Here is a 24,759-nt window from a genome sequence, read left to right as displayed (position 1 = left end):
CTACAGCATTTCTCCTTATAAACCACAAGGTTTCATTCATGGGAGAACATAATTCAGAAAACATTACTGACATTACAAAGAAATTATATTCTGTATACCTAAACTTCCATTTCTGTATGGGTTTCTGTATTGAAACAAATCATTTCTCTGAAAATCTGAAACATATTGGATTGTACACTCTGCTACCTTGACATGACATTCTATTAGTTGAATAAATGGGTTGTGGCTTTAATATTTAAACTCACCACACACCAGCTATTGGTGGAGAGGAGAGAGTAGAGTGATACAGCCAATTAATGGATGAGGATTATTAAGAGGCCAAGATTGATAAGGGCCAATTGGCCAGGACACCAGGGTTACACCCCTATCTATTCTCCCATCCAGGTACTGACCAGGCTCAACCCTGCTTAGCTTTAGTAGGCAACCAGTCTTGAGCTACAGGGTGATGCTGATGATGTGGACTTGTGGCCTCGTGGCCTTAATTTGTGCATTCCCACGAAGCCTACGAGATCTTAAGCACCCCCTTTGTGCCCTCAATGCACCCTTTGGCGTGCTCCACAGCAGACTACTACCCAACAGTCTCCACTGCTAATCCTCTCAACCAATCACAGCGGACTTGAGTTTCCGAGCTGGAGAAAAAATCATGGCGGATGAGGCGATGTCAATGGCAGATTAAATATTGATTTCAATAATCGTTTTTCCCTGATTGTCCACGACGGATCACTTGCATTTCTTGTGTATATCACATTTTAGTCTGATATGTATAACTGGTTCAAAATTTTGTTTTTGTTCCAGAGATATGGAATTATCTTTTGTTGTTTTTGTTTGTTTGTCCTGTGTTTAGTAATCTTTTTCCAGTCAGTTTTACCAGAGATGAACTGCTGAACATTCGACAGCATATACCAGACAATCTTTTCCCGGTTTTTGAATATTCCGACATTTTGCTGGACATTTTAGTTGGAGGCGTGGCTGTGTTGTTCAAGAGACGCAGGCAAGGGAGACGAGCAGGCGCGCTGGTCAAGCTCCGTCGGCGCGGCTTTTGAACAGCACTTCTGAGTATTCATCTTGTGAACTCCGCTCTCTTCCTAACAAAACAGACGAACTACATCTCCTCACCCGCACAAACAAGGACTTTTCAACCTCTGCTGCCTTGTGCTTCACAGAAACCTGGCTGAGTGAAGCCATTCCGGACAGTGCATTACATCTGTCAAGCTTCTAGCTGTTCAGAGCTGATCGCATCGTGGAGTTAATGGGGAAAACGAGAGGCAGTGGAACATGCTTTTACATCAATGAAAGTTGGTGTACAGATGTAACAACATTAAAGAAGATGTGCTGTCCTAATTTGGAAGCGCTCTTTATTAACTGTAAGCCTTTCTACTCGCTGTGGTAGTTTTCCTCGTTTATTCTGGTGAGTGTTTACATCGCGCCAAACGCGTGTTTGAATGCCGCGCTGCAACAACTGGCTGATCAAATCACAGACATGGAATAACAATACCCGGACTCAGTTATTATTATTCTTGGGGATTTTAACAAAGCAAACCTCACAAGTGAACTCCCCAAATACAGACAGCACATTACATGTCCAACCGGAGACAGGAACATACTGGATCATTGCTACACAACAATAAAGGATGCATATCGCTCTGTCCCTAGAGCAGCTTTGGGACTCTCTGATCACTGTCTGGTTCATCTTCTTCCAACCTACAGGCAGAAATTAAAATCAACCAAGCCAGTAGTAAGGACTGTAAAGAGATGGACCAATGAAGCAGAGCGGGAACTACAAGCCTGCTTCGATTGCACGGATTGGAGTGTTTTTGAGGCTGCAGACACCAATCTGGATGAGCTCACAGATACTGTTACATCATATATCAGTCTCTGTGATGATATGTGCATTCCTACTAGGACTTATTTAAAGTTCAACAACGACAAACCGTGGTTTACAGCAGAGCTCAGGCAGCTTCTTCAGACCAGAGAGGATGCTTACAGAGTTCGGGATAAAGTCTTGTACAATCAGGCCAGGAATACACTGAAAAAGGAAATCAGAGTGGCTAAAAGAAGATACTCTGAGAAGCTAAAACAAACAAGTTTTCAGCTAACGACCCTGCATCAGTGTGGAGTGGCATGAAACAACTCACAAATTACAGGATTCCTACCCCCAACCCTGTGATGGACCAACAACTGGCTGACGACCTGAATGTGTTCTACTGCAGATTTGAAAGACCCAATCTCACACCCCACACCCACTCTGACCTTCACTTCACACAAACACCAACACCTCCTGCAACCCCCCCCCCCTCCCCCCTCCTGCTACTCAACCTGCACTTAAGATCTGTGAAGATGATGTGAGCCAGGTCTTTCGGAAACAAAAGACAAGGAAAGCTTCAGGCCCAGATGGCGTCTCACCAGCTTGTCTTTGAGCCTGTGCTAACCAGCTGGCCCCCATCTTCACACAGATCTTCAATAGATCACTGGAGCAGTGTGAAGTCCCATGCTGCTTCAAACACTCAATCATTATTCCTGTCCCAAAGAAACCAAAAATCACAGGATTTAATGACTACAGACCTGTCGCCCTGACGTCTGTGGTCATGAAATCATTTGAGAGATTGATGTTGGCCCACCTGAGGAACATCACTGGACCCATTCTAGATCCCCTTCAATTTGCTTATCGAGCAAACAGGTCTGTGGATGATGTAGTCAACATGGGATTGCATCATATCCTGCAACATCTGGACAGACCAGGGACATATGCAAGGATCCTTTTTGTGGACTTTAGTTTGGCTTTCAACACCATCATCCCAGCTATACTCCAGAATAAATTACACCAACTCTCTGTTCCCATGTCTACCTGTCAGTGGATTACCAGCTTTCTGATGGACAGGCAGCAGCTTGTGAGACAGGAGAAACTCACTTCCAGCACCTGTACAATCAACACTGGTGCCCCCCAGGGGTGTGTGCTCTCCCCACTACTCTTCACCAAGGACCCCTCTGTCAAGCCCCTGAAGTTTGCAGACAACATCACTGTCATCGGCCTCATCCGAGATGATGATGAGTCTGCAAACAGAAGGGAGGTTGAACAGCTGGCTGTCTGGTGCAGTCAAAATAACCTTGAGCTGAACACACTCAAAACGGTGGAGATAATTGTGGACTTTAGGAGGAACACCCCAACACTGACCCCTCTCACCATTCTAAACAGCACTGTGGCAGCAGTGGAGTCATTCAGGTTCCTGGGCACTACCATCTCACAGGACCTGAACTAGGAGACCCACATTGACTCCATTGTGAAAAAGGCCCAGCAGAGGTTGTACTTCCTTCGCCAGTTGAGAAACAGGAACAGTTTTTTCCCTCAGGCTATCCATCTCATGAACAGTTAAATTGCCCTATTGAGCAATAACTATGTGCAATACACAGTTTAGTCTTTTTTATAATTATCCAGCACATCCAACCTCTTCTGCCATTTCATTCCTCTGAAAAAAAAAAACATTTGCAATGTACATAACAGATTGTATTTGCACTGTACATAACAGATAACAGATTTGTATTAGATTTGCACTACATATGTGTATGTGTGTATGTGTGTATGTATATATGTATATCGCTTTCAGTTTGGACAGACAGATCGCTGGAATGTTATTGCATCGCATCTGGTTAGGACACAAGTGTTAGCAGTGACTATATTCAGAATATAGCACGGCTTCTCATACCTTGTTGTTTTATTACAGATCAGAATTTAGAAACCAGATCATTCAGAAAAAGATAACAAATTATAGCTATATCGAAAAGCCAAAATTTATTACAAAGGTAAATTTTTAGGAGTAATCAACATTGCCAAGTACTTGGCAATAATTTTAAAGTAGTTTTTCAGTCATTTCTTTAGACATGTAATACTTAATTAATTGTAATTCAACCTCTATCCAGTACCGAATGCATAAACTCATCAAATTAAGAATTCACAGCAGCTTTTAATGGTGTCTTATATTTATATATACAGTATTTATACTTATCTACCCCTATCTTTTGTTCTTTATATTTCCGAATTTACTGCATATGTGTTATAACATGGAGTTTTAGAGAGGAAAAGCTATACATTCAAAATAAACTTCTGAAGGCAAACGTGTAATACTGTATCTTGAGAATAAAAACATAATACTATATGTAAGGGATAATCCACAGCTAGATGTATGTTAACCGATTTTAACACACAACATCAGAAGAATCAGAATCAGTATGAGCTTTATTGCCAAGTATGCTAACACACACAATTAATTTGTCTTGGTGACAGAAGCTTCCAGTGCACAAACAAAACAACAACAAGATAGAGATAATTAAAAAAAATAGAATAAAAATAAAAAGCGAATAGAAAATAAGTATATACAGAAATACACAATAAGATAAATATAAATAGGCTAAGCTGTGTATTATACATAATTATTACTCAACGGGGCATGAGATAGATAGCCCAAGGGAAAGAAAACTGTTCTTGTGCCAGAAGGAAACAGTTCAGAAAGGTAATGGGCTGGGTGAGTGTGGTCCAGAGTGATTTTTCCAGCCCTTTTCCTCACTCTGGAAGTGTACAGTTCTTGAAGGGAGGGCAGCGGGCAACCAATAATCCGCTCAGCAGTCCGAAATGTCCTTTGTAGTCTTCTGATGTCTGATTTCTTCTGATGTCTGAACTAAACCAGACAGTTATTGAAATGCAGACATGGAGGCAAAGAACCACCCGACGCAAATTGAATTGCTTTAAATTGTTTAACACACACCTAGCCATGGATTATCCCGCTTATACAATGGTCACTTGCAAGCATTGATTAGTTACAGCTTTCATTGATTTTTGCAGTACAAATTAGATTAGAAGAATACAAATAATGATTAACTATCATCTAGAGTTCTGCCCATTCTAAATCAGACACAGAGATGAAGTAGTGCGATAATATTAAATTAATAATAATAGTAACAGAATAAAGAAGAATTGGCACTCCTAAGAACGTAATAATTCATTTTCATTCTTTGGCATTTTCACATTAATAAGGACAAATCGGCGTTAAGAATGACTTGATACTTTCATGATATAAAAGTTACACTCACATGATAAGGGAAAACCATCCAAAATGCTTTGACACCTGCAGACTACGACCTCTGAGACACTGGTATGACATCCATTAAGACTGAAAAATTGACTGAATTAAGATTGAAATTGCGATATGGTCGAGTCGCGTAGCACCATGCGAGGTTCGGACAAGTGAATGGCGAGCTCTGCGCACTTTGCTATTTTTAATACTTTTTGTGTCATAAACCAGTGAGATTTGATACACCCTGTTCCATAACTGTTCTATGAAGACAATATATCAAAGAATTCAAAATCCTTGGGCTCTGGAGACATTAAAAGACACTTACGTGCTCAAGCTGAACCCACTGAGCAGCAGGCTGAAAGCCCGGTACTCAATTTGTCTAGTGAGGTGAAAGCGCCAACTGTTGAACACGTCGGCAATGCTGACAGAGGTCTTTGCTGACTTGAAGGATCTTGCTGTAATACGTCGATCGGTCACTGCAATGGAGACGCAATTCACTGAGTTGGTTACAAGAGTGGTGGATGTTGAGAAACGGATCAATTATCTGGAGTCATCAGAGAGGGAATTAGCTGCTAACCCGCTAGCGACCAAGGCGGACTTGGAACGCGTCTGGGAAAAGTCATAACCGACGAAACAACATCCGAATTGTTGGAATTCCTGAGGACGAAGAAGGTCGAGATATGGTGAAATTCCTAGACGAGCTCTTCCCGAGTCTGCTCGACATAACAGGCCAGAAGCTGGAAATCGAGTGAGCTCACAGAGTTCCGGCTTGGAGATCTGCAGAGGGAGACAGGCCCCGATCAATTCCGGCCAAATTTCTGAGATCATCCAATTAAGATCTCATGTTACGCGAGGCGAGGAGTAAAGGAAGGCTTTCTTGGAAGAACCACGGCATTTTCTTGTTCCCATACTTTGTGAATTCGACAAGAGAGAAATGTGATCGATTCAAGGAATAAAAGAAACTTTTACATCAACGGAAGATCGCTTTTGCACTGATGTTCCCGGCCAAACTGAGAATAGATACTAAGGATAGCCGCAAAGTATTTACATGCCCACAGCAAGCAATGTCCTTCATATAGTCAATGACTGAGTAAGTTATTTGTGGGCCTGATTCACTGAACATTCACTTGACTGTTCGAGGAACTGAGTGCCATTTTTTGTTTCTTTTTGTACTGGTTCTTGGTGTGGAATATTTCTTGCAGGACAACGGAGTGATTAGGTCAGTTGTTGCACTCATGTAACAGCCGAGTGGGCATGACACGCTGAACATTCTCTTGACTGTTTGCGGAACTGAGCGCCTTTTTTTTTCTTTTTGTACTGGTTCCGCCTAGCGGCTGGTGTTTGTTTTGTGGAATAACACACCTTCGGGACAGTTTGTGGATGAATCTGCACGTTGTTTGTGCTTATGCCTCCTATTGGCTGGAGTTTGTTTTATAGATTATTTTCTGTTGTGTAATTCTGTCTCACAAAATGTGTATAGAAACACCGGACTTGAGCAATCCGATGGCAAAGTTGTCGCGGGGACTCTCGTAGGCATACATGGACTGTTTGAGTTTAGGCGGATGGACGCCGGTTGGTGCTGTTGTGTGTGGGGTTAATGCAAACGTTTTTCTTTTTCTGTTTTTGTTCGGGGGGACGTTCAGGGTTTGATTGTTGCACTAATGTTGGAATGTGGTCGTTATAATTTTATTTTTGACACACAATCTATTTTTTCGAATATGTCAAAATGTCAAATGATAATATGAGTGGATTGTCTCTCTCCACGTGAATGGGTTGAGGCACCCCATAAAATATATATTTTACGCACCAAATGCTGATGATCAGGGCTTTTATATAGATCTTGAAGGGATGTTGCAAGACGCTGGCACCCCTCATGATATAATATTGGGAGGAGACTTTAATCTTTTGATGGACTCAGTCCTTGATCATAGTGAAACAAAAGTGTAAGCCCCCTAGAGCAACAGTGACGCTTCACAGGATGTGTAAAAATCTTGGTCTTACAGATATTTGGAGACTTTTTTTTTTTTTTTGAGATTCCCAGATCTCAGTTCTGTAGGTATTTACAGCTACGCCACCTGCTTTGTATTGTTTTTGGGAGTACCACACACTCTGGGAGAGGTGATTACTGCTTTTGGAAAAGGTCATGAGGCATCAGTGTATTACTCCCTGCTAATTCAGAGTCTGGAGGATGGAGCTTCAACTTCTATCAAGAGATTATGGGAGAAAGATTTAAACTTGGTATTGGAGGAGGGAGTGTGGGCTAGGATTCTAAAAAACCTCAAGTCTGCATCTGGAGATGCAAGGGTGCACCTTATGCAATTCAAGACTTTATGTAGATTCTATTGGACTCCCTCTAGATTGTATAGGCTTGGTCTTAAAGACACACCCACCTGCTGGCGATGCCAATCAGAAGATGGAGACACAACCCATGTGTTTTGGAGGTGTGTTAAGATCCAAGAATTTTAGTTGAAGGTTCAGAGTTGTATGTGTGATGTTTTGGGCACTCAAATTTTTACTTTGCCCCAGACTCTGTATTTTGGGTGATGTGGTGGTCATAAATTTGGGGGATAAACACATAAAAAAAATTGGGTTCTGACCAGTATCATGATTGGCAGGCAAATTATTTTAAGGGGATGGACGTCGGATGGAGCGCCCTCATTTCCGGAGTGGTGTACGGCTTTCGAGGTGGTGGCAAGTAGAAGGCTGGGGTTTTGGGACTTGTTTGTTAGGAAATAGGGCAATTATTTAGAGTTTTCTGGTGACTCTCGGGGAGGGGATGTGGAGAGAAAAGTTTATTTTAATTATGTATGTTTATTATATTTTCTTTTTTTTTTTCTTTTTTTTTGTGTGTGTGTGTATTATGATATGTGACCACAGGGGTGTTCATTGGGGGTCAGGGTGGGGTTGGTGATTGGGGAGGGATATTAGTGGGGGTTAAATGTTGATTCGATGTGTATGTGTTGTGTTTTTCTTTGTTGTGTATTTATGAATGAATAAAAAATTGTTAATTGAAATTGTGATATGGCCTTGCAAGATTAACTAAACAGCAAAAGGCTAAGTTTTTAAATATAGTCTGCATATAGTGTGCTTCAGTTAGCGATGCATGATAAAGCGGCACCCTCTTGTGGGTAGGAGTGTGACAAATGCTGAGCAGCACAGCAATATTATGGCTGTGCCTTGTTTGGAAGAACGCATCCTCCGGAGGTCGCATTTGTCGGCCGCATACGTCATCAAGGCTGTTTCGTTTCAGAAAAGCGGGTAGGACACTTCGAATGCAGCCTTCGAATGCGACCTTCTTTCACGGGAATTCGGAGGATGCATTAGGTGTATCCTTCGTGGGCACTCACAACCCACAATTCTTTGCTTCAACGGAAATGTCTAAACAAAATGATGCCAATTTGCCCGTAAATATGATGTTCAAACGCAAGTAATGTTAATTCCCAAGTTGAAATACCTCAGTAGATGGGTGCAGAGTATATAATATGTATAATTATATTAATATATAATTAAAATAAAGTATTAGACTAAAAGTACACCTGTAAAATCTATTTTCTTTTCTCTTTACAACATTATAACTCTCCTAAAATGTACCTCATACATTCCCTTCTAAAGGGACTTTGTTACCTTCTCACTCAAAGTGCTCCTGCTTGTTAAAGAGTGGCGTGCTGTCATAGCAACCATGTTACGTTCCATTTCCGTTTGTCCTACGAAGGCCGTCTCATTTTATCGAGGCTTGTTTAAAGGAGGACACTCGGTATACTGCAGCCTTCAAAGGACGCGTCCTACCTAGCATGCAGCCTTCCAAACGAGACACAGCCTATATGTCTATCATATTACAATTCAAATAATCTAGCCTCATCTTGCCGGTGTTGTGCTGAAATCTGACTCATTGCCAGATTCTTACTCCCCACTTCCTGATTGTTTTTTTTTCCCTAAAGCCCAACACTTACCCTAACCCAGAGGTGCCCAAACTTTTTCCTATGAAGGGCCAAAAATCAAACTTGATTGAGGGCAGTGGGCCATAAGTAAACTTTGCATATATCAAACTGTATTATTTTGAAATTAAATATTAATACTGCAAAACACACACAGAACTCTAAAATTAAAATCAAGTGTCCTATACTTGCACAATGTACATAATTGATTTCAATATAATTGTTATGTATGTTGTGTCTTTCTCATTTGTGAGTCACTTTGAATAAAATGTCTGCAAAACGACCAGATGTAAGCGTCTCTTAAAACATGGTTACTGTCTCTTTAAGAATAGCGCATCTCCTCACATTGAACACTGTAGTTCTGCACAGTTTTGGAGAGATGAAGATACAATGGCATGACGTAATACTTTCAAGTTGGATATTGTTTTGTTTTGCGACAAAGAAAATATTAAAGATATTTCTTATCATAGACCTAGGCTACACATTGTCCTGGATTTCACTCAGTATTACGATTTATTGGGACTGCCAAATATAATAAGATTATTTAATTAAACAATGCTGTAAAATGTTTTTGAGTAGTTAATGTATTTTGTCTACTTTTATTTGATGTTAAAACTATTGTGATATCAAAAATTTGAATTGTACTTTTGCTTCTTTTCTTTATAGGTGATGGATTAAGGCTGAATGCATTACATTATGAAATAAAATAAAAGCTACGAAGCACATTTCTGCAAATGAAAAAATTGAGAGTCCTATTCATTTCGTTGACTCCAAAATATGATTATGATTAAGAACCTGCCGAAATATGGCATTGTATCTTATGGTTATTAAAAAACTTTCAGCGATCTGTTTTTAGGTAGAAACAAGATATCCTCACGTTTGACAAACGAATTATAGTATGATGCACACAGATGTTATACACACCCCAAAAAGGGTTTTAGTCAGAATAAGATGAAATATGAAGAATTTGTTTACTGCATTATCGTTTTTGTCCAGCTGGCAGGGCAGAAAAGGGATTTTTGAGAGTACTGGTCTGTATACTTATAGTGCTTGTTGTAATGTTGTGCAGTGTTTGGAGTGAATGGAACCGTTGTTTATATTGAAATGCTCCCTCACATTACTTTATCAAGCCCGCTTCAGTGGTCGTGTTCACGCGGATATGAAATGCTGCATAACGTTTATTGTGCGTTCAAGCCATATTTCATTTCGGATGACTGTACGCACTGTTCCGCGTGTCCACCTAATTATCTGTCATTTCTTGACACTGCTTCAGTTCCCGCTCAGGTTTAAACCAACTAGATTCTATCTGGCGTTATTGAAGGCATGCCTCCGATTTTGGAGCTGGCCAATCATAGTGAAGATTTTGGGGTGGCACCTGGGATGGCCAATGGAGCGAACACCTCTGCTTTTTTTTAAAAAGGCCAATGAGAATTGGCGAGTGGAATTTGCATGCCACTCCCCCGGACATACGGGTATAAAAGGAGCTGGTATGCAACCACTCATTCAGATTTTCTCTTCGGAGCCGAGCGGTTGTATTCATTGAAGCTGAATTCATCCACAAAGTTCATTCACCTCATCTGCTGGATTCTACAGCGCATTTCAGCGGCTTCTCCCCCTCTGCACCCGTGGAGTGCAGAGAACGCCCCTGGGCACTTCGGCAGAAACAACTAAAAGAGTATATTCTAAAAAAAAAAGAGTATATTTTCTTTCTAAAAGAGTAGCACACACGGAACGTCTTTTTAAAGATGCCTTTCTGTCTGTGTGTTATTCCTGGTTGCAGTCGATATCTCTCTGCTTCTGATGGCCACGATCGCTGTCTTACGTGTCTGAGCACTGCCCACGCGGAGACATCATTCGTGGTTGGGTCTCGTCCTCACTGCGAGAACATGACCATGGTAACGTTGTGGTTGCAGCTTGCATTCGTAAGAAAGCAAGCCACCCCAGCGGCTCCCCGCCTCGGTCCTTCTACCTACGGGTATGAGGCCATGCCAGTTAGCACTGGGGGCGATTTGGGGACCTTAATGGGACCACCTCCGCTGGGTATCCCCCCACGGACCTCCCATTCCCCAGCACGCTCGCTTGCTCTAGTCGGGCGCTCGGACAAGATCGCCGGCTTGTCTCAGGGTGAGTTCGACATCTCATTCAGAGCCCGGGAAGAAGGTGAGTTATCAAGCGCAGCATTGGAGAGTGGGCTCATCCAGTCAGATGCAGAGGCTTCGACTGGGCTTCCTCCTTCGAGAGTGGTCGCCCAGTCCCAGGCCAACGCGGAAATGACGGACATGCTTTCCCGGGCGGCCACGAGTGTCAGGCTAGAGTGGAACCCTCCGCTCTCCCCTGAGCTGCTACTGTCAAGCAACTGTTTGATGCCGAACACTACAGCGCTTCGTGCGTTCGCGGAGAGATTGACAGGCAGGAATTTGGCCAATAGTTGCTGCAAGCCTCTTATAATCAACCAATCGGTGTGCGAGAAGGTGGGACTTACAAAGAGGGGTTAAAGCAATGCAAATATGCACGCACACACAATGAAGTATTAGACCAGATGCACATCATAATGCAACTAAAGCCGAATCCCGTACATTTTCGCAAATTTAGAAATCCTGGCCGGACGCTTTTTTAAGGTAAGAAAAAGAGGACATGTCCGGGAAAAAGAGGACGTATGGTCACCCTACTACTGCCAGGAGAGGCTTGAAGAGGCCTGAGCTTTGCGTTAGTAATTTTGTTTTTACCTTGTCTGTATCAGAATAATGGAATGAACTGAAATCATCTTAAACCTCCTCAGTCTACTTAATTTAGAGAACTAATCTATTGTAAGGTGAGATGATAAGTTCTTGTACCACTGTGGTACATGTTAAAGGTTTCATTAACATGATGTGTTTGACAGTTAAGAATAAACACTGATATTGTAACTTTAAAAAAAGACAAGTGGCTTTTACATAACAGTCAGTACAGTTACCAGCAATGATTAATTCTCATTCCAGTGTCCACGAATGTGCTCTTACTGATAGGAAAGCAAACACCACCTAAAGGCTGCATTCCATCTAAACTTTGAAGGTTAGTACAAAACAATTCTCTAGCCATTTAGCAGCTAATAAATACTGCAATGTAAAAATCCGAGAGAGATCTGTAAATTCAGCCCTGGAATCTCCTTTAAATGTAAAATGTACACACCACCTTCTGGGCACAACAATATGTGTCCAATTGAAATATACCCCAAATGTAGTTGGATTTGTAGCCTAATTGTTAAGGATCTGGACTCTACACAGGATGTGGTTTGCATGTAAGTTCCAGAGTCAATTTTAAGCTAACTGTATTTAGGATATAAACACCCACTAAATACAAAGTACCCTCGTAAGTGTCTTGAGAGGCCTCAAAACTATTTCAGCTATTTCTCTTCATAACCTGAATGTAAAAGATAGAGAAGTTGACAAAAGTCTCATTAATTAACTTCCTTAAATGATTGTGTTGTTTTCATTCTTCTGGATCTGTCTGCTGCTTTCGACACGGTAAACCAACAGATCCTCCTTTCCACACTCTCTACAATGGGTATCAGGGGAATTGCACTCTGCTTGTTTGAGTCATCTGTCACAGGTACTGTAGGTCCTTCAGGGTATCTTGGAGGGGAGCGATGTCCAAGTCACATCAACTAGCTACCGGGGTACCTCAGGGTTCAGTGCTCGGACCTCTCCTCTTCTGTACATGAAATAAATGGGATCTGTCATTTAGGCACATGCCTTTTCCTATTATTGTTATGTCGATGACACACAACTCATCTCCAGCTCAATCTACCAAAGACAGAGCTTCTCATGGTGCCAGCAATACAAGATGACTTCACCATTCTGCTTGACTCATCAACAATTACACTTCACTTTGGCATGTGCATTTTGCATTAAATCATGTGTCTGTAGCCTTATAACCTATCAAACCAATCTGGGACTATATTAAAATTATATAATGAAAAGCAAGAAATTCCCACTGTTTTTAAAAACGCTAAAGGCAACAAAGATTTAAAATAAACCACTGTTCGAACACAGGCATGGCAATTTAGCATTGCAGCCTTAGCATTTACTGTTGAAATTAGAATGAAAATAAATGGGCATTAATCTGTCCACTGAATGAAAATAAATATGGGAGATCGGGGCTAGATGTCACATGGGGAAGTTGTCACAAGGGCTATTTTCCTGTAACTATAAGGTCTAGAGTAAAAGGTTAATTTACACACATTTTTTTGTTTTCTGTAGCAATGGTTTTTAATGTTGGTTTTAAACACCTAGTTCAAAACCCATGCATTTTTTGTTATTTCTACCTCCCAAACTTAAATTCCAATATCATTATATTTTTGTAATGGCTGTTAACTAAACAAGTGAACACACTAAAAACACACTTTGCATTCAGGCAAAGATTGTGTAGTTAAATTGTTTGTTGTAATTATTTATATTTTACATGAATTAATAAGATCATTAAAAATTAACATGAAAATAATTAAAAAGTTGATATCTTAAATTAAAAATACAGTAAAAACTGTATTAAAACTGTAATTTTTATGCAGATTTTTTGCTTTGTCATATTTTGTAAATAAGCTGATTTTTGGGAGTAACCAGCATATTGGTGTGCATGTAAACGGGCTCATTGACCCATTGTTCTAGACAATATATGCTAGTTTTGAGCAACAAAGACAACTTTTGTTTTTATTCTAAAATAACTTATGTTTTATCATTTTAAGCCATCTTATTTCATCCTTAGATGTTTTCTGTGGCCCCCTTGGGGGCACCAGGTTCCTTGTTGAAAACCATTGATCAAATGGGAGCTAAAACACCAAGTAAAAAGCAATAACATCAACTAAAATGCTAAATTTTGGTGTGCTTGTTAATTAAATTGCTGACCCTTTAGAAGGATACTTTTGCAACTGTGCTGCGCTAAACCATTTGACTAGCCTTAAAGCAGGGCAACTGCCTGTGTGGTGGGGGAAAGGGGTGGCTGAAGCAATTGAGTGGTGAGAATAACAGGAAAAGAATTATGTAAACTTCTTGAGTTTGGGCTTTCCACCATCATGACCCCCAGACAGTCTGGCCTGAGTCTGGGGTTCAACTTAAACTGTGTTTATTTTTGTTTGATACTGACACAAGGCCACTTTGCAGTTCTTTTTAAAGAGGTTGTTGTTTGAATCTCAGGAGATAAGGCTGGTCTTAAAGGAATATTCCGGGTTCAGTACAAGTTAAGCTCAATCAACATCATTTTTGCCACAATGCTGATTACCACAAAAATTCATTTCGACGTACCCCTCCTTTTCTAAAAAAGAAAAATCGAGGTTAATCGAGGTGCTTATAATGGAAGTGAATGTGGCCAATTTTTGGAGGGTTTAAAGGCAGAAATGTGAAGTTTATAATTTTTAAAAACACATATTAATTCTTCTGTTTAAACTTGTGTATTATTTGAGCTGTAAAGTTGTTTAAATAGTGTTTTTACGTAATAACATGCTTTACAGCATTACATTGTTATGGCAATGAAGTTGTAAAACTTTACACAGAAAAGGTTAGTAAGTGATTGTATCACACTATAATTATGTTTTCATGCATATTGTTTATATCTTGTGGCTAAACTTTTGAAACTGAGTATTTTAACATTTATGGATTGGCCACATTCACTTCAATTGTAAGTGCCTCACTGTAACCACAGGGACAGGTAGTATTTTTTTAAAAATTATTATTATTATTATTTCAACATGCCACAAATGCTGTCGACTGAGCTTAACTTGTTTTGAACACATATTCCTTTAAAGGTGTAGCTCACTAGAAAACGCTGTCGTCATTTACTTCCCTTTTGTTGTTCATAACCTGTATGACTTTCTTTCCTCTGAATACAAAAGAATCACAGAATAACAGCATCAGTCACCATTCACTTTCATTGTACAATTTCCTTTTATGTTCCACAGAGGAAATAAAGTCATTAGGTTTGAAATACCATGAGGGTGAGTAAATGATGACATAAATGGCAATTCTGTCATCATCAGAATTGCCTTCTCTCCTGAGATTTGGGTGAACTGTAATATAAAACCCTTAAAAAAATTAGTTCAGAGCCTGAATCATTTTGCGTAGTAAACATTTTATACCATACAATTGTAACTTACAAAAACTGGGAAACTGGCAAGTGCGTTTACTTTGTGCTATTATTATATAATTAATGTGCATGTATATCCCTTTGTACAACATTTATTCACCAGTGGTTCTCAACTGGAGGGTGTTGACTCAAAAATGGTTTAGATGTATGTTCTGATAGAAAGAAAAATGCTAAGTGCAAATACTAAAATCTTAGTTAAGACAGACAAATAAATAGGCTTAGCAACTTCTGAAAGGGAGGACAAAATGCTACCCATATTTTTTGACATTGTTGACATCAAAGGCTTTGCATCCAACCAAACCCAGCGGTATTTTACGCAAATTCATCTGTCACTTGACTTTTTTTTCTGTTGGCTCTACATCCTGCTTTTATGCATCCAACTTCCGAGGGAATCAACAAACATTTGCATGCATTCCATCCAACTTGTTTTGCATTCAGGTGTGCCATGTCCAAAATCAATCCATCCATCCATCTTCTAGGAGCCTATCCCAGCTGTCTTGGGCCAAAGGCAGGTTAACACCCTGAACAGGTGGCCAATCCATTACAGGGCAACACACACAGACATACACAGGCACTTTAGGTTCTCCAATTAAGTTAACCTGTATGTCTTTCTGGACTGTGGGGGAAACTGTAGCACCCAGAGGAAACTCACGCAAACACAGAGAAACTCCACACAGAAAGGCCCAGTTGAGCCAGGACTCAAACCAAGGACATTCTTGCAGTGAGGCTACAGTGCTACCCACTGAGCCACCGTGCCACCCTATGTCCACAATTATTTTCTAAATGGATGTGATACGTAAAATGTAAAGAGAATTTCAATTCATGGTCATTGGTCTGTACAAATTTGCATTGCCTTGGAGTCATTAATGTTACAGTATTAGGTGTGATTTGTTTTTATTTTTTACTTTGAGATTTTTTTGTGATTATCTTATCTTTTTAAGCTTCAGACAAGCCACTTCAGAACAAGATTAGTATTTACAATGACGGCCTAACAAGAGCATATTGTCCTGAATGTGGCAATAAGAACAACTAGGAATTCATAAAAAAATTAGATACAATAAATTACATCAGAAAGTAAATAAAAAACTGGACAATACAAACTAAATAGAGTTCAGATTCATTACAAATAATCTAGCTGTAGGGGGGCCTGGGTAGCTGGGTAGGATTGACGGTCTCAGACGCGGAGGCAACTGAGATTCATCCTCCACCACCCGGATTGAGGCAAGTCACTACATCACCACGACGGCTTAGAGCGCATTGGGAATTGGGCATTCCAAATTAGGGAGAAAAGAAAATAAAATAAAAGAACATACACAGCTGCCGAATCATGCAACTGTTACCCAGTTTGTCCAAAGCATTGCCTCAATTTGCCTCGAGCCCCCCCAGAAACTTCTGATTCCCCTTCCTGACTTGACAGTGAAACGATGAAGGGGCACCCCGGTCTTACGGCGAAACAATCAACGTTGCCCACCCGTCCAAACATACAAATGCCCCACCAAAGATCGCATCCTAGTAACGGCCCTGGTTACAACTGTCCAATTTCATTATATTTTCTAGGGTTGAACGATTAATCACATTTGCGCTAATATCACGATATGATAAAACGAGATTTTTTAACCGCAAAGGCTGCAATTACACACTGGTCACGTGACACGCGAGTGTAAACCAGTCTGCAGAGGAAGCATCAACTTGGCAAGCTAAGCTGTACCTTTACCTGTTGTACAATGGCTTCAGGCTCGACAGAACCTGACACTGTTGAAACTTTAGTGTCAAAGAGGAACAGTATGTCAGTTGTGTGGGACTATTTTGGCTTTAAAAAAGAAGATGCTGCGCAGCGTCAGGTATTGTGCAAAACCTGCCTTGCTAACGTTGCCACCTCACGGGGCAACACTACTAACCTGTATCAGCACTTAAAAAAACACCACAAAGCCAAATACCACCCGGCAGGGATCACTGACCAAAATGTTTATAAGCATAACTTCATATGAACGTACTTCAAAACGGCACGTGGAAATTACTCAAGCAGTAACAGAGTTCATCGCGAAAGATATGATGCCCCTCAGTCTGGTGACCAAGCCTGGGTTCACGGCTTTGACAAATACACTGGATACGCGATACAACACGCCCTCCCGCACATATTTTAGCCAGGTCGCCATACCGGAGCTACACAAAAAATGCAAACAGAGAGTCGCAGCGGAGCTGAAAACAAAGGAGTTTTTCGCTGCTACAACTGACATGTGGTCAAGCCGTACAGTGGAGCCCTATTAGAGTCTTATGGTGCATTTCATTACTGAAGACTTCGACCTCAAAGCTCGCTGCCTTCAAACTGCCTACTTCCCAGATGACAACACAGGGGAAAATATTGCAGCCGGCCTGAGAGAGGGGCTTGTCAGCTGGGATCTCCACGAAGAGAACCTTGTCTGCATTACGATGGACAACACATCAAATATGGTGAAGGCAGCACAGCTTAATGAATGGACCAGGCTCCTGTGTTTCGGCCACAGATTACATCTTGCCATTGGTAAATTAGTATCTTGTGTGTGTGTGTGTGAGAGAGAGAGACAGTGTGTGACTGTGTGTTTGAGAGAGTGTGAGTTTCAGAGTGAGAGACAGAATGTGTGTGTGTGTGTGTGTAATGGTGATAGCCTTGTATCACACAACTCAAATTACACAATGAATTACACAATTTCTATTTATTTCTTTTTTCCCAGAAAATGCAATCAAAGATGACAGAGTGTCAAGAGCAATAGGGCTATGCAAGAAGCTGGTGGGGCACTTCTCCCATAGTTGGAAGATGAAGGCAGCGATGTCTGAGGCACAGAGGGAGCTCAAACTTCCTGAGCACACCCTCATAACTGAGTGCCCAACAAGATGGGGATCCAAAGAAAAGATGATTGCCAGAGTGCTGGAACAGGCCAAAGCCATATCCCATGTATTGTCAGGTGACCGATATGCATGCTCCCTCGTCTTAACCTGGCAGGATATTGAAGTGTTGGAGTCTATTCACAAGGCACTGCATCCTCTCCTGGAATTTACAGACGCTCTTTCTGGAGAGGAGTATGTGAGCATCTCCTACCTCAAGCCAGTTCTCCACCTTCTGGCCACATCAGTCCTGGCTGAAGATGCTGAGGACACTGACCTGACTAGGTCGATTAAAACCAAGGTCCTGGCATACCTCAATGACAAATATAGTGACCCCCAACACCCAGGAGCTTTTGGATGTTGCGTCATTCATGGACCCTAGGTTCAAAACGCAGTACATCAGCGCAGACAACATCCCTGCCATTAAGACCGGACTGAAGACGGAAATGCTAGAATTAGCAAGACGTACATATAACCAGGTTAATAATAATTATGTCCTTGAATATGATACTTCCACAAACACATACATATTTATATGTAATTCAACTGCAAAACTAATGTGATTTTTTTTTTCCTTCTGGCAGGAGAAGAGATCTCATACTGAAACTGTTCAGAAGTTTCAAAGTGCTCAGCCCTCTGGGGAAAAGGCAAAGAAGTCTCTTGGCAGCCTTTTCAAAACCAGTGTGGCCTCTTCTGCTTTGCCTGTGCAACTTGAAGATGTCGCGGAGGCAGAGTTAAACAGTTACCTGTTGACTCCTGTCATTGACAGAGAGGACGATCCCTTGGCCTGGTGGAAGGTGCACAAGATCAACTTTCCACAACTGTGCAAGATAGCCCGCAAGTATCTTTGTGTACCAGCCACAAGTGGCCCCTCAGAGCACCTGTTTAGCACCGGAGGGAATATAGTGACTTGCACTCGCTCGTCCTTAAAACCAACAAAAGTGTGAGCTACTGAGAACCATTCAGTTGGATCATTATGGCTGGCAGTGCCATACTCATTGTGCACTTTAGTCTGTGTGGTGTGTTGCTGTTACTGACTGGAGATAATTAAGATTAATATTTATATTAATGTTCAGACAGTGTTTCTTTTTCTTTTAAGATTTAATTAAAAAGCACAATTCACATGTTTATATTACGTTTAACTTTGATTTACCTAAATATTGTCAAAGAGGTACAGGCAGATATTTGTTCTCCTTTATTTTTCAGCACTTTGTATGTTATGTTACTGACTGGAGATCAGTAAGATATATATATATATATATATATATATATATATATATATATATATATATATATATATATATATATATATATGTATGTATGTATATGTATAGTTTATTTATTTAAAGACTGTGTAGTAAAGTTCACAGACAGTGTTTAAAAAGTGCAATCCACTTGTTTACATGTATGTTTATTACAGTGACTTTGAATTATCTGAACAATACTCCACAGATTTGTTTTTATATTTCTGCAGTCTGCACTTTAGTTTGTGTGATTTGTTACTGACGTTCATATTAATGTTTACACCAGGCTTATTTGTCAGTGCTTTATGTTGTCATGATAATTATTACATGTTTACAAGGCTGGAAGTTCATCAGATCAGTCAATATACTACTGTGATTGACATATTTTTATTTAACTACTTCATTCATATCAATTCATGCATCACCTAATTTCATAATAACATATAGGCCTGGCCTACAGGAAAGAACAGTTTATGTTTAATCTATCTAATATTGTGTTGTTCATACTATACAACGATTTATTACTTTGTAATACAAATTACAGTGCTGTGCATACAGACTTGAACACTTGACACAATGACGGTAACAATCAACTGATTTTTATTATTTATTTATTTATTTACCATGAACAGGTCATTTTGAGCAGAAAAAGAACTCCACACTTAAAAAAAAAAAAAAATTTACCAAACAATTACAACAGTGTATATAAATTCTGTAGTCTAATACACAACATACAGCATGCACTAAGATCCCATGGGGAAGACTTATGTATGCCATGTGTTATATGATTAAACGTGTTTAAAAGGCAAGATCAAAATGTGAAAAAATTCTTATAAAATATGTATATTCTACTAAATGTATTTAATTGTCTTATTGGATTTAAAGTAAAGTAAAAATAATTGTAAGTAAATGTTACTGTATTAACTGAAATGTTTAAGTTACATTTACTCACTTTAATCAATTTTTGTCATGAAGTAGATTTTACTTATAGCATTATATTTTTTTTGTTTTTTTACTGTGACAGTAGAATATTTAGCAACGTGTAGCCTACATAACATACAAAATATCACCAAGCGGCATCTGCAAACAAATGATGCTGGACAATTTCTCACAACTACAGTAACTTCACTGTTCTGAGCCTTTTTTTTTTTTTTTTTTTTCTTCAAATATGTTCAACCAACAGAACACAATATCAACAACTAATCTCTTCATCACATACTGTCTGTCATAAACCAACTAAATATAATAATGCCAAAACCAAGAAGATGCTTCAAGTCACATCCTAAGTCCAGGTCAAGGCAAGGTGTGCTCACATTAGTCAAAACTATTTGTTTTATCTGTCCTCGGACACATAACAGTTTATGCAAAATAAAGAAATGGCTTACCTGAAGAATGACAAAGAAGAGAAGCGCTGTGCCTTTACGTACAGTTTTGAAATAAACACATCCCATTTTATTTTACGGATCGTGATCGTGACCAGCGGTCCTCATATCATGTTCTGTTCAGGTTTCTCGAGACTTTTCTTAACTCTCAAAACATTCTTAAACTTGATGCTTCTCGTCAAACAACACGTCGCATTGATGTGAGGTGTCTGAGCTCTTGCCTAGGCAGGAGCTGAGTAAAAGTGGCACTGTTAACCGTGTAAATGTTCCGCCTCTGGTGCCCTCAGCGCTACGAAACTCATCGGCTCACTCATCGCTTCACTGAGTCTCCACATAATGACCGCTATTTCGCCCACTCTTTCTAAACAGGAAGTTATAATATCCATCTTTTTAAACATGCCACTGTAGCTTACTTTATGAGAGTATGGAAGACAGACTATTTTTGTTTTTGGCTACTTGTGGTAATATCCTCTAGATCCTTCAAGAACATTTATAAATATTTCTTTCCACAAATGTTTAGTGTATAAGAAACATATTATAAAGAATTAGAAATGGATTCTTAACAAATAACTGTGATCAGAAAGTAGAGCTAATTTTATTATGAACTTCAGAACATGTTTGACAATTCATGCCCTCTTTAGACAGACAGACGGAGAGACAGACAGACAGACAGACAGACAGACAGATAGATTATTTTAGACACCCTTCAGTCTCCTTATTTGTCAATGTACCGACTGATTTTTATTGAATGCATGCATATTTCTGACAGGTATGTCATGTTGATATTACCGGAGTGCATCATGTAATTATGTATTTACTGTATGGACTGTATGAATGTATGTATGTTTGCATGTTTGCATTTATTTAAATAAATAAATAAAATTTCAGTATTATATTTTATTGATTTGATTTGACCTGAATTGATTTATTTATTTTTATTTATTCATCTAGATATTTAGCCAGATTCGAACTTGTGTTGCCCACATGAGCACCACAGCTTAATCTGTCAAAATGCTAGTGCTAGATTGTAACCTGTTGTTATCTTTTTAGATTTGTCTTTAATTATGTGATAATTATTATCTTTATCTCACTAAAAAGATCCTTACTACTAATACTTTAATCATTTGTCTATTTTTTTTTTTTTTTTTTTTTTATTTTTTTTTATTTTTATTGTGGGTTAAATCATTAAAAGGGGTAGTTTATGAAAATTACCAAAAAATTAAAATTCTGTCATTAATTACTCCCTCTCATCTTTCAAAATACACCAGAGTGATCGCACAGTGAAATCGGAAACAGGAGGGTGATTTTTCTTTAGCTAAAATTGGTCTGTGTTTATTGAAATGCGAAACACTGCCCCCAATGGCCAAAGTGGTAAGTGTTGTTGGGTGTATGGGCACGTGTGAGCTCCATTTTCGGTGTGAAATGTCCATAGATGGGTGTCAAAAGCGAGTTGTGAAGCAAGTTGTTTTCAGCTGTACATTATGTTTAATTTAATTTATATAGCGCCTTTCCAGAGTTCAAGGACACTTAAACAATAATACAGTGAAGAGGAAAGGATATTTAATTAACTTTTTCCCCAAACCCCAAACCTAAACCTAACCTTCAGTGGAGTAAAACTGTAATGTTAGAGGGAAAATTGCAACCTCCAAATCACGCTTGTCACTGATCATACCATCATCATTTCTTGGATTCAACACGGAATCCGAACTGAGTCTCCCACACTGCTGACAAAATATGCTTCCGGTCGCATCACAGAAGAATGTAAACATACTGGAGCCGATGCAAACATGTCTGATAGGAGATGCCGCTTGTCCCTGAGTCGGCATAATGTGGCCGATCCTACAAAACAACATGCCGACTTCCCGTGTGATCATGTTGAAAACACAAAGAATTTTTCTTCATTTTTTGAAGAATTTTCATGCAGCTTTTTTTCCAAACAACAGTTCATAGTGACCAAGGCTGTCAAGCTATAAAAAAACAAAGTTTTTGTGAAGCTTTCCTTTCATGTTCCACATAAAAAAATATCAGCATATTGATTTGGAATGATATGAAGGTGAGTAAATGATGACACAATTTTCATTTTTAGGTGAGCTATTCCTTTACTACTCATATACAGGAAAGGTGGGAAACTATTTACACATACGGTATTAAACTCCTTGGCCAAACACTAAGAAGTTATTTTTACACATCACTGTAATCTACCATGTTTCTCTTCCTTGTAGTTTCCCACAAAGTCACCATGATACTGTAACTACCCCACTCTAAACGTGTTTACTTAGTTTTGGGGAAAAAATAGCACTAATTATACAATGCCCATGAGAGAAGTGACCATGTTAGTAGATAAATATTTAGAAGTTCTGACTCTTTTCTTTTACTATGATGATTGAAGAATATCTCTTTAGATTAATCTACAGAAAGGGCCGTGAAGAGATGCCTATGGGACAGGTCTTGTACCATGTCTCCTGGGTGTGGGTGGTTCCTCTCAGGGAGGTCAGTATCCAGCTTCAATTAAAAACTAGTTCCAAAACAGAAGCCTATGGCGCAAACATACAGATCATACCATTATACAACCTCTCTGCCTTATTTTTCTTATATGGCACAACAAAAAAATGTGAAACATTACCATAAGCCCTGTTGTCCCATTCTAGCTGCCATATTGTCAGGGAAAAGTCAAGAACAGTGCAGAATGTGTTACCAAATGTTTTATACTTAGGATTAGGGGTTTGTTCAGTTTTCTTCAAAGGTATGAGTAACAGTAATAGTGGTGCTTGACTTATCAAACACCACTAATAATCGATTGTGTAGATTCTGTGCGGTAAAGCATAACTTTCAGACACACATGTTGCAGAGAAAGTTTCTGACCTCGTCTGGTGAGAACATATGCATGGAAATACTCCAAATTTTGTACTTTATTTTCTTTGCTTTAAATGTAAATTTAATTACATTCATTACTGATCAACGTGTGCAAACTATAATCATAAACAAAGCTACCGTTGTCTCGAAGATTCTTCATCTCTGTGGTAGGAATGCAGAACTGAACAGTTCTTGGGTGCTGTATCACCTGAAGGTCGATGAATATTGGCCTTTCTTTAGATCATTAACCCATGATTTAACTCTGAATATTTACTTAGTTTCCTTTCCCTGAATACCACTGTCTGTGACCTTGTGGAAAAAGTCAGGTAATACAGAACATTTACAGACACATTTTGATAAATGGCAGCTGGCCAACCGACTTTATGAAAATGATCCATGATCATTTTCATAAAGGTCAAACATGCTACTCTTCGTTCATCAAATATTACTTTCCCAAAAGAACAATGTTGCCCTCATGTGCTGGATTATCAAGTAACTTTGGCTTACATAGTTTATTTAGCATGTTATGCAACATTATGCCATGATCACTCGCTCCCAGGAGTTTTATCTGGTTATGATTTTATGCATAGGCCTGCAGTATGTGTGCATTAATGTATTATGAATGTGCATTGTTTTAATGTTTTGCCTTCTAAAAAATTATGTCAATAAAAATGGTTTGTAGTAATACAGTTCCCTATCTGTCACTCACTCGATGTTGTGTCGATGTAGTGACACTAGGGGTCAGTCTTGGGAGCCCCAAACACCTCTGCTTTTTTTAAAAAAGGCCAATAAGAATTGGTGAGTTGAATTTGCATGCCACTCCCCCGGACATACGAGTATAAAAGGAGCTGGTATGCAACCACTCATTCAGATTTTCTCTTCGCAGCCGAGTGGTTCTATTAATTGAAGCTGAATTCATCCGCAAAGTTCACTCACCTCATCTGCTGGATTCTACAGTGCATTTCAGCGGCTTCTCCCCCTCTGCACCCGTGGAGTGCAGAGAATGCCCCTGGGCACTTCGGCAGAAACAACTAAAAGAGTATATTCTAAAAAAAAAAAAAAAAGAGTATATTTGCTTTCTAAAAGAGGGGCACACACAGAACGTCTTTTTAAAGATGCCTTTCCACCTGTGTGTTATTCCTGGTTGCGGTCGATATCTCTCTGCTTCTGATGGCCACGATCGCTGTCTTACGTGTCTGGGCGCTGCCCACACGGAGACATCATTCGTGGATGGGTCTCGTCCTCACTGCGAGAACATGACCATGGCAACGTTGCAGTTGCGGCTTGCATTCGTAAGAAAGCA

General features: G+C 39.6%; 1 protein-coding gene across 1 annotated transcript in view; it reads right to left on the bottom strand.

Moving 5' to 3' along the window:
* LOC127437314 (receptor-type tyrosine-protein phosphatase eta-like) overlaps nt 1–20,801 on the bottom strand; it is a 108,079-nt gene extending 87,278 nt beyond the window's left edge. The window contains exon 1 of the mRNA XM_051692162.1: nt 20,607–20,801. Within this exon, the coding sequence (XP_051548122.1) occupies nt 20,607–20,672 (66 nt within the window). The 5' untranslated portion in view covers nt 20,673–20,801. The remainder of the gene's footprint in view (nt 1–20,606) is intronic.
* Between the last annotated feature and the right edge of the window lie 3,958 nt (nt 20,802–24,759).

This window comes from Myxocyprinus asiaticus, chromosome 48, assembly GCF_019703515.2.
Source record: "Myxocyprinus asiaticus isolate MX2 ecotype Aquarium Trade chromosome 48, UBuf_Myxa_2, whole genome shotgun sequence".
NCBI classification, from domain to species: Eukaryota; Metazoa; Chordata; class Actinopteri; order Cypriniformes; family Catostomidae; genus Myxocyprinus; species Myxocyprinus asiaticus.
This window is presented reverse-complemented; position numbering and strand designations above follow the sequence as displayed.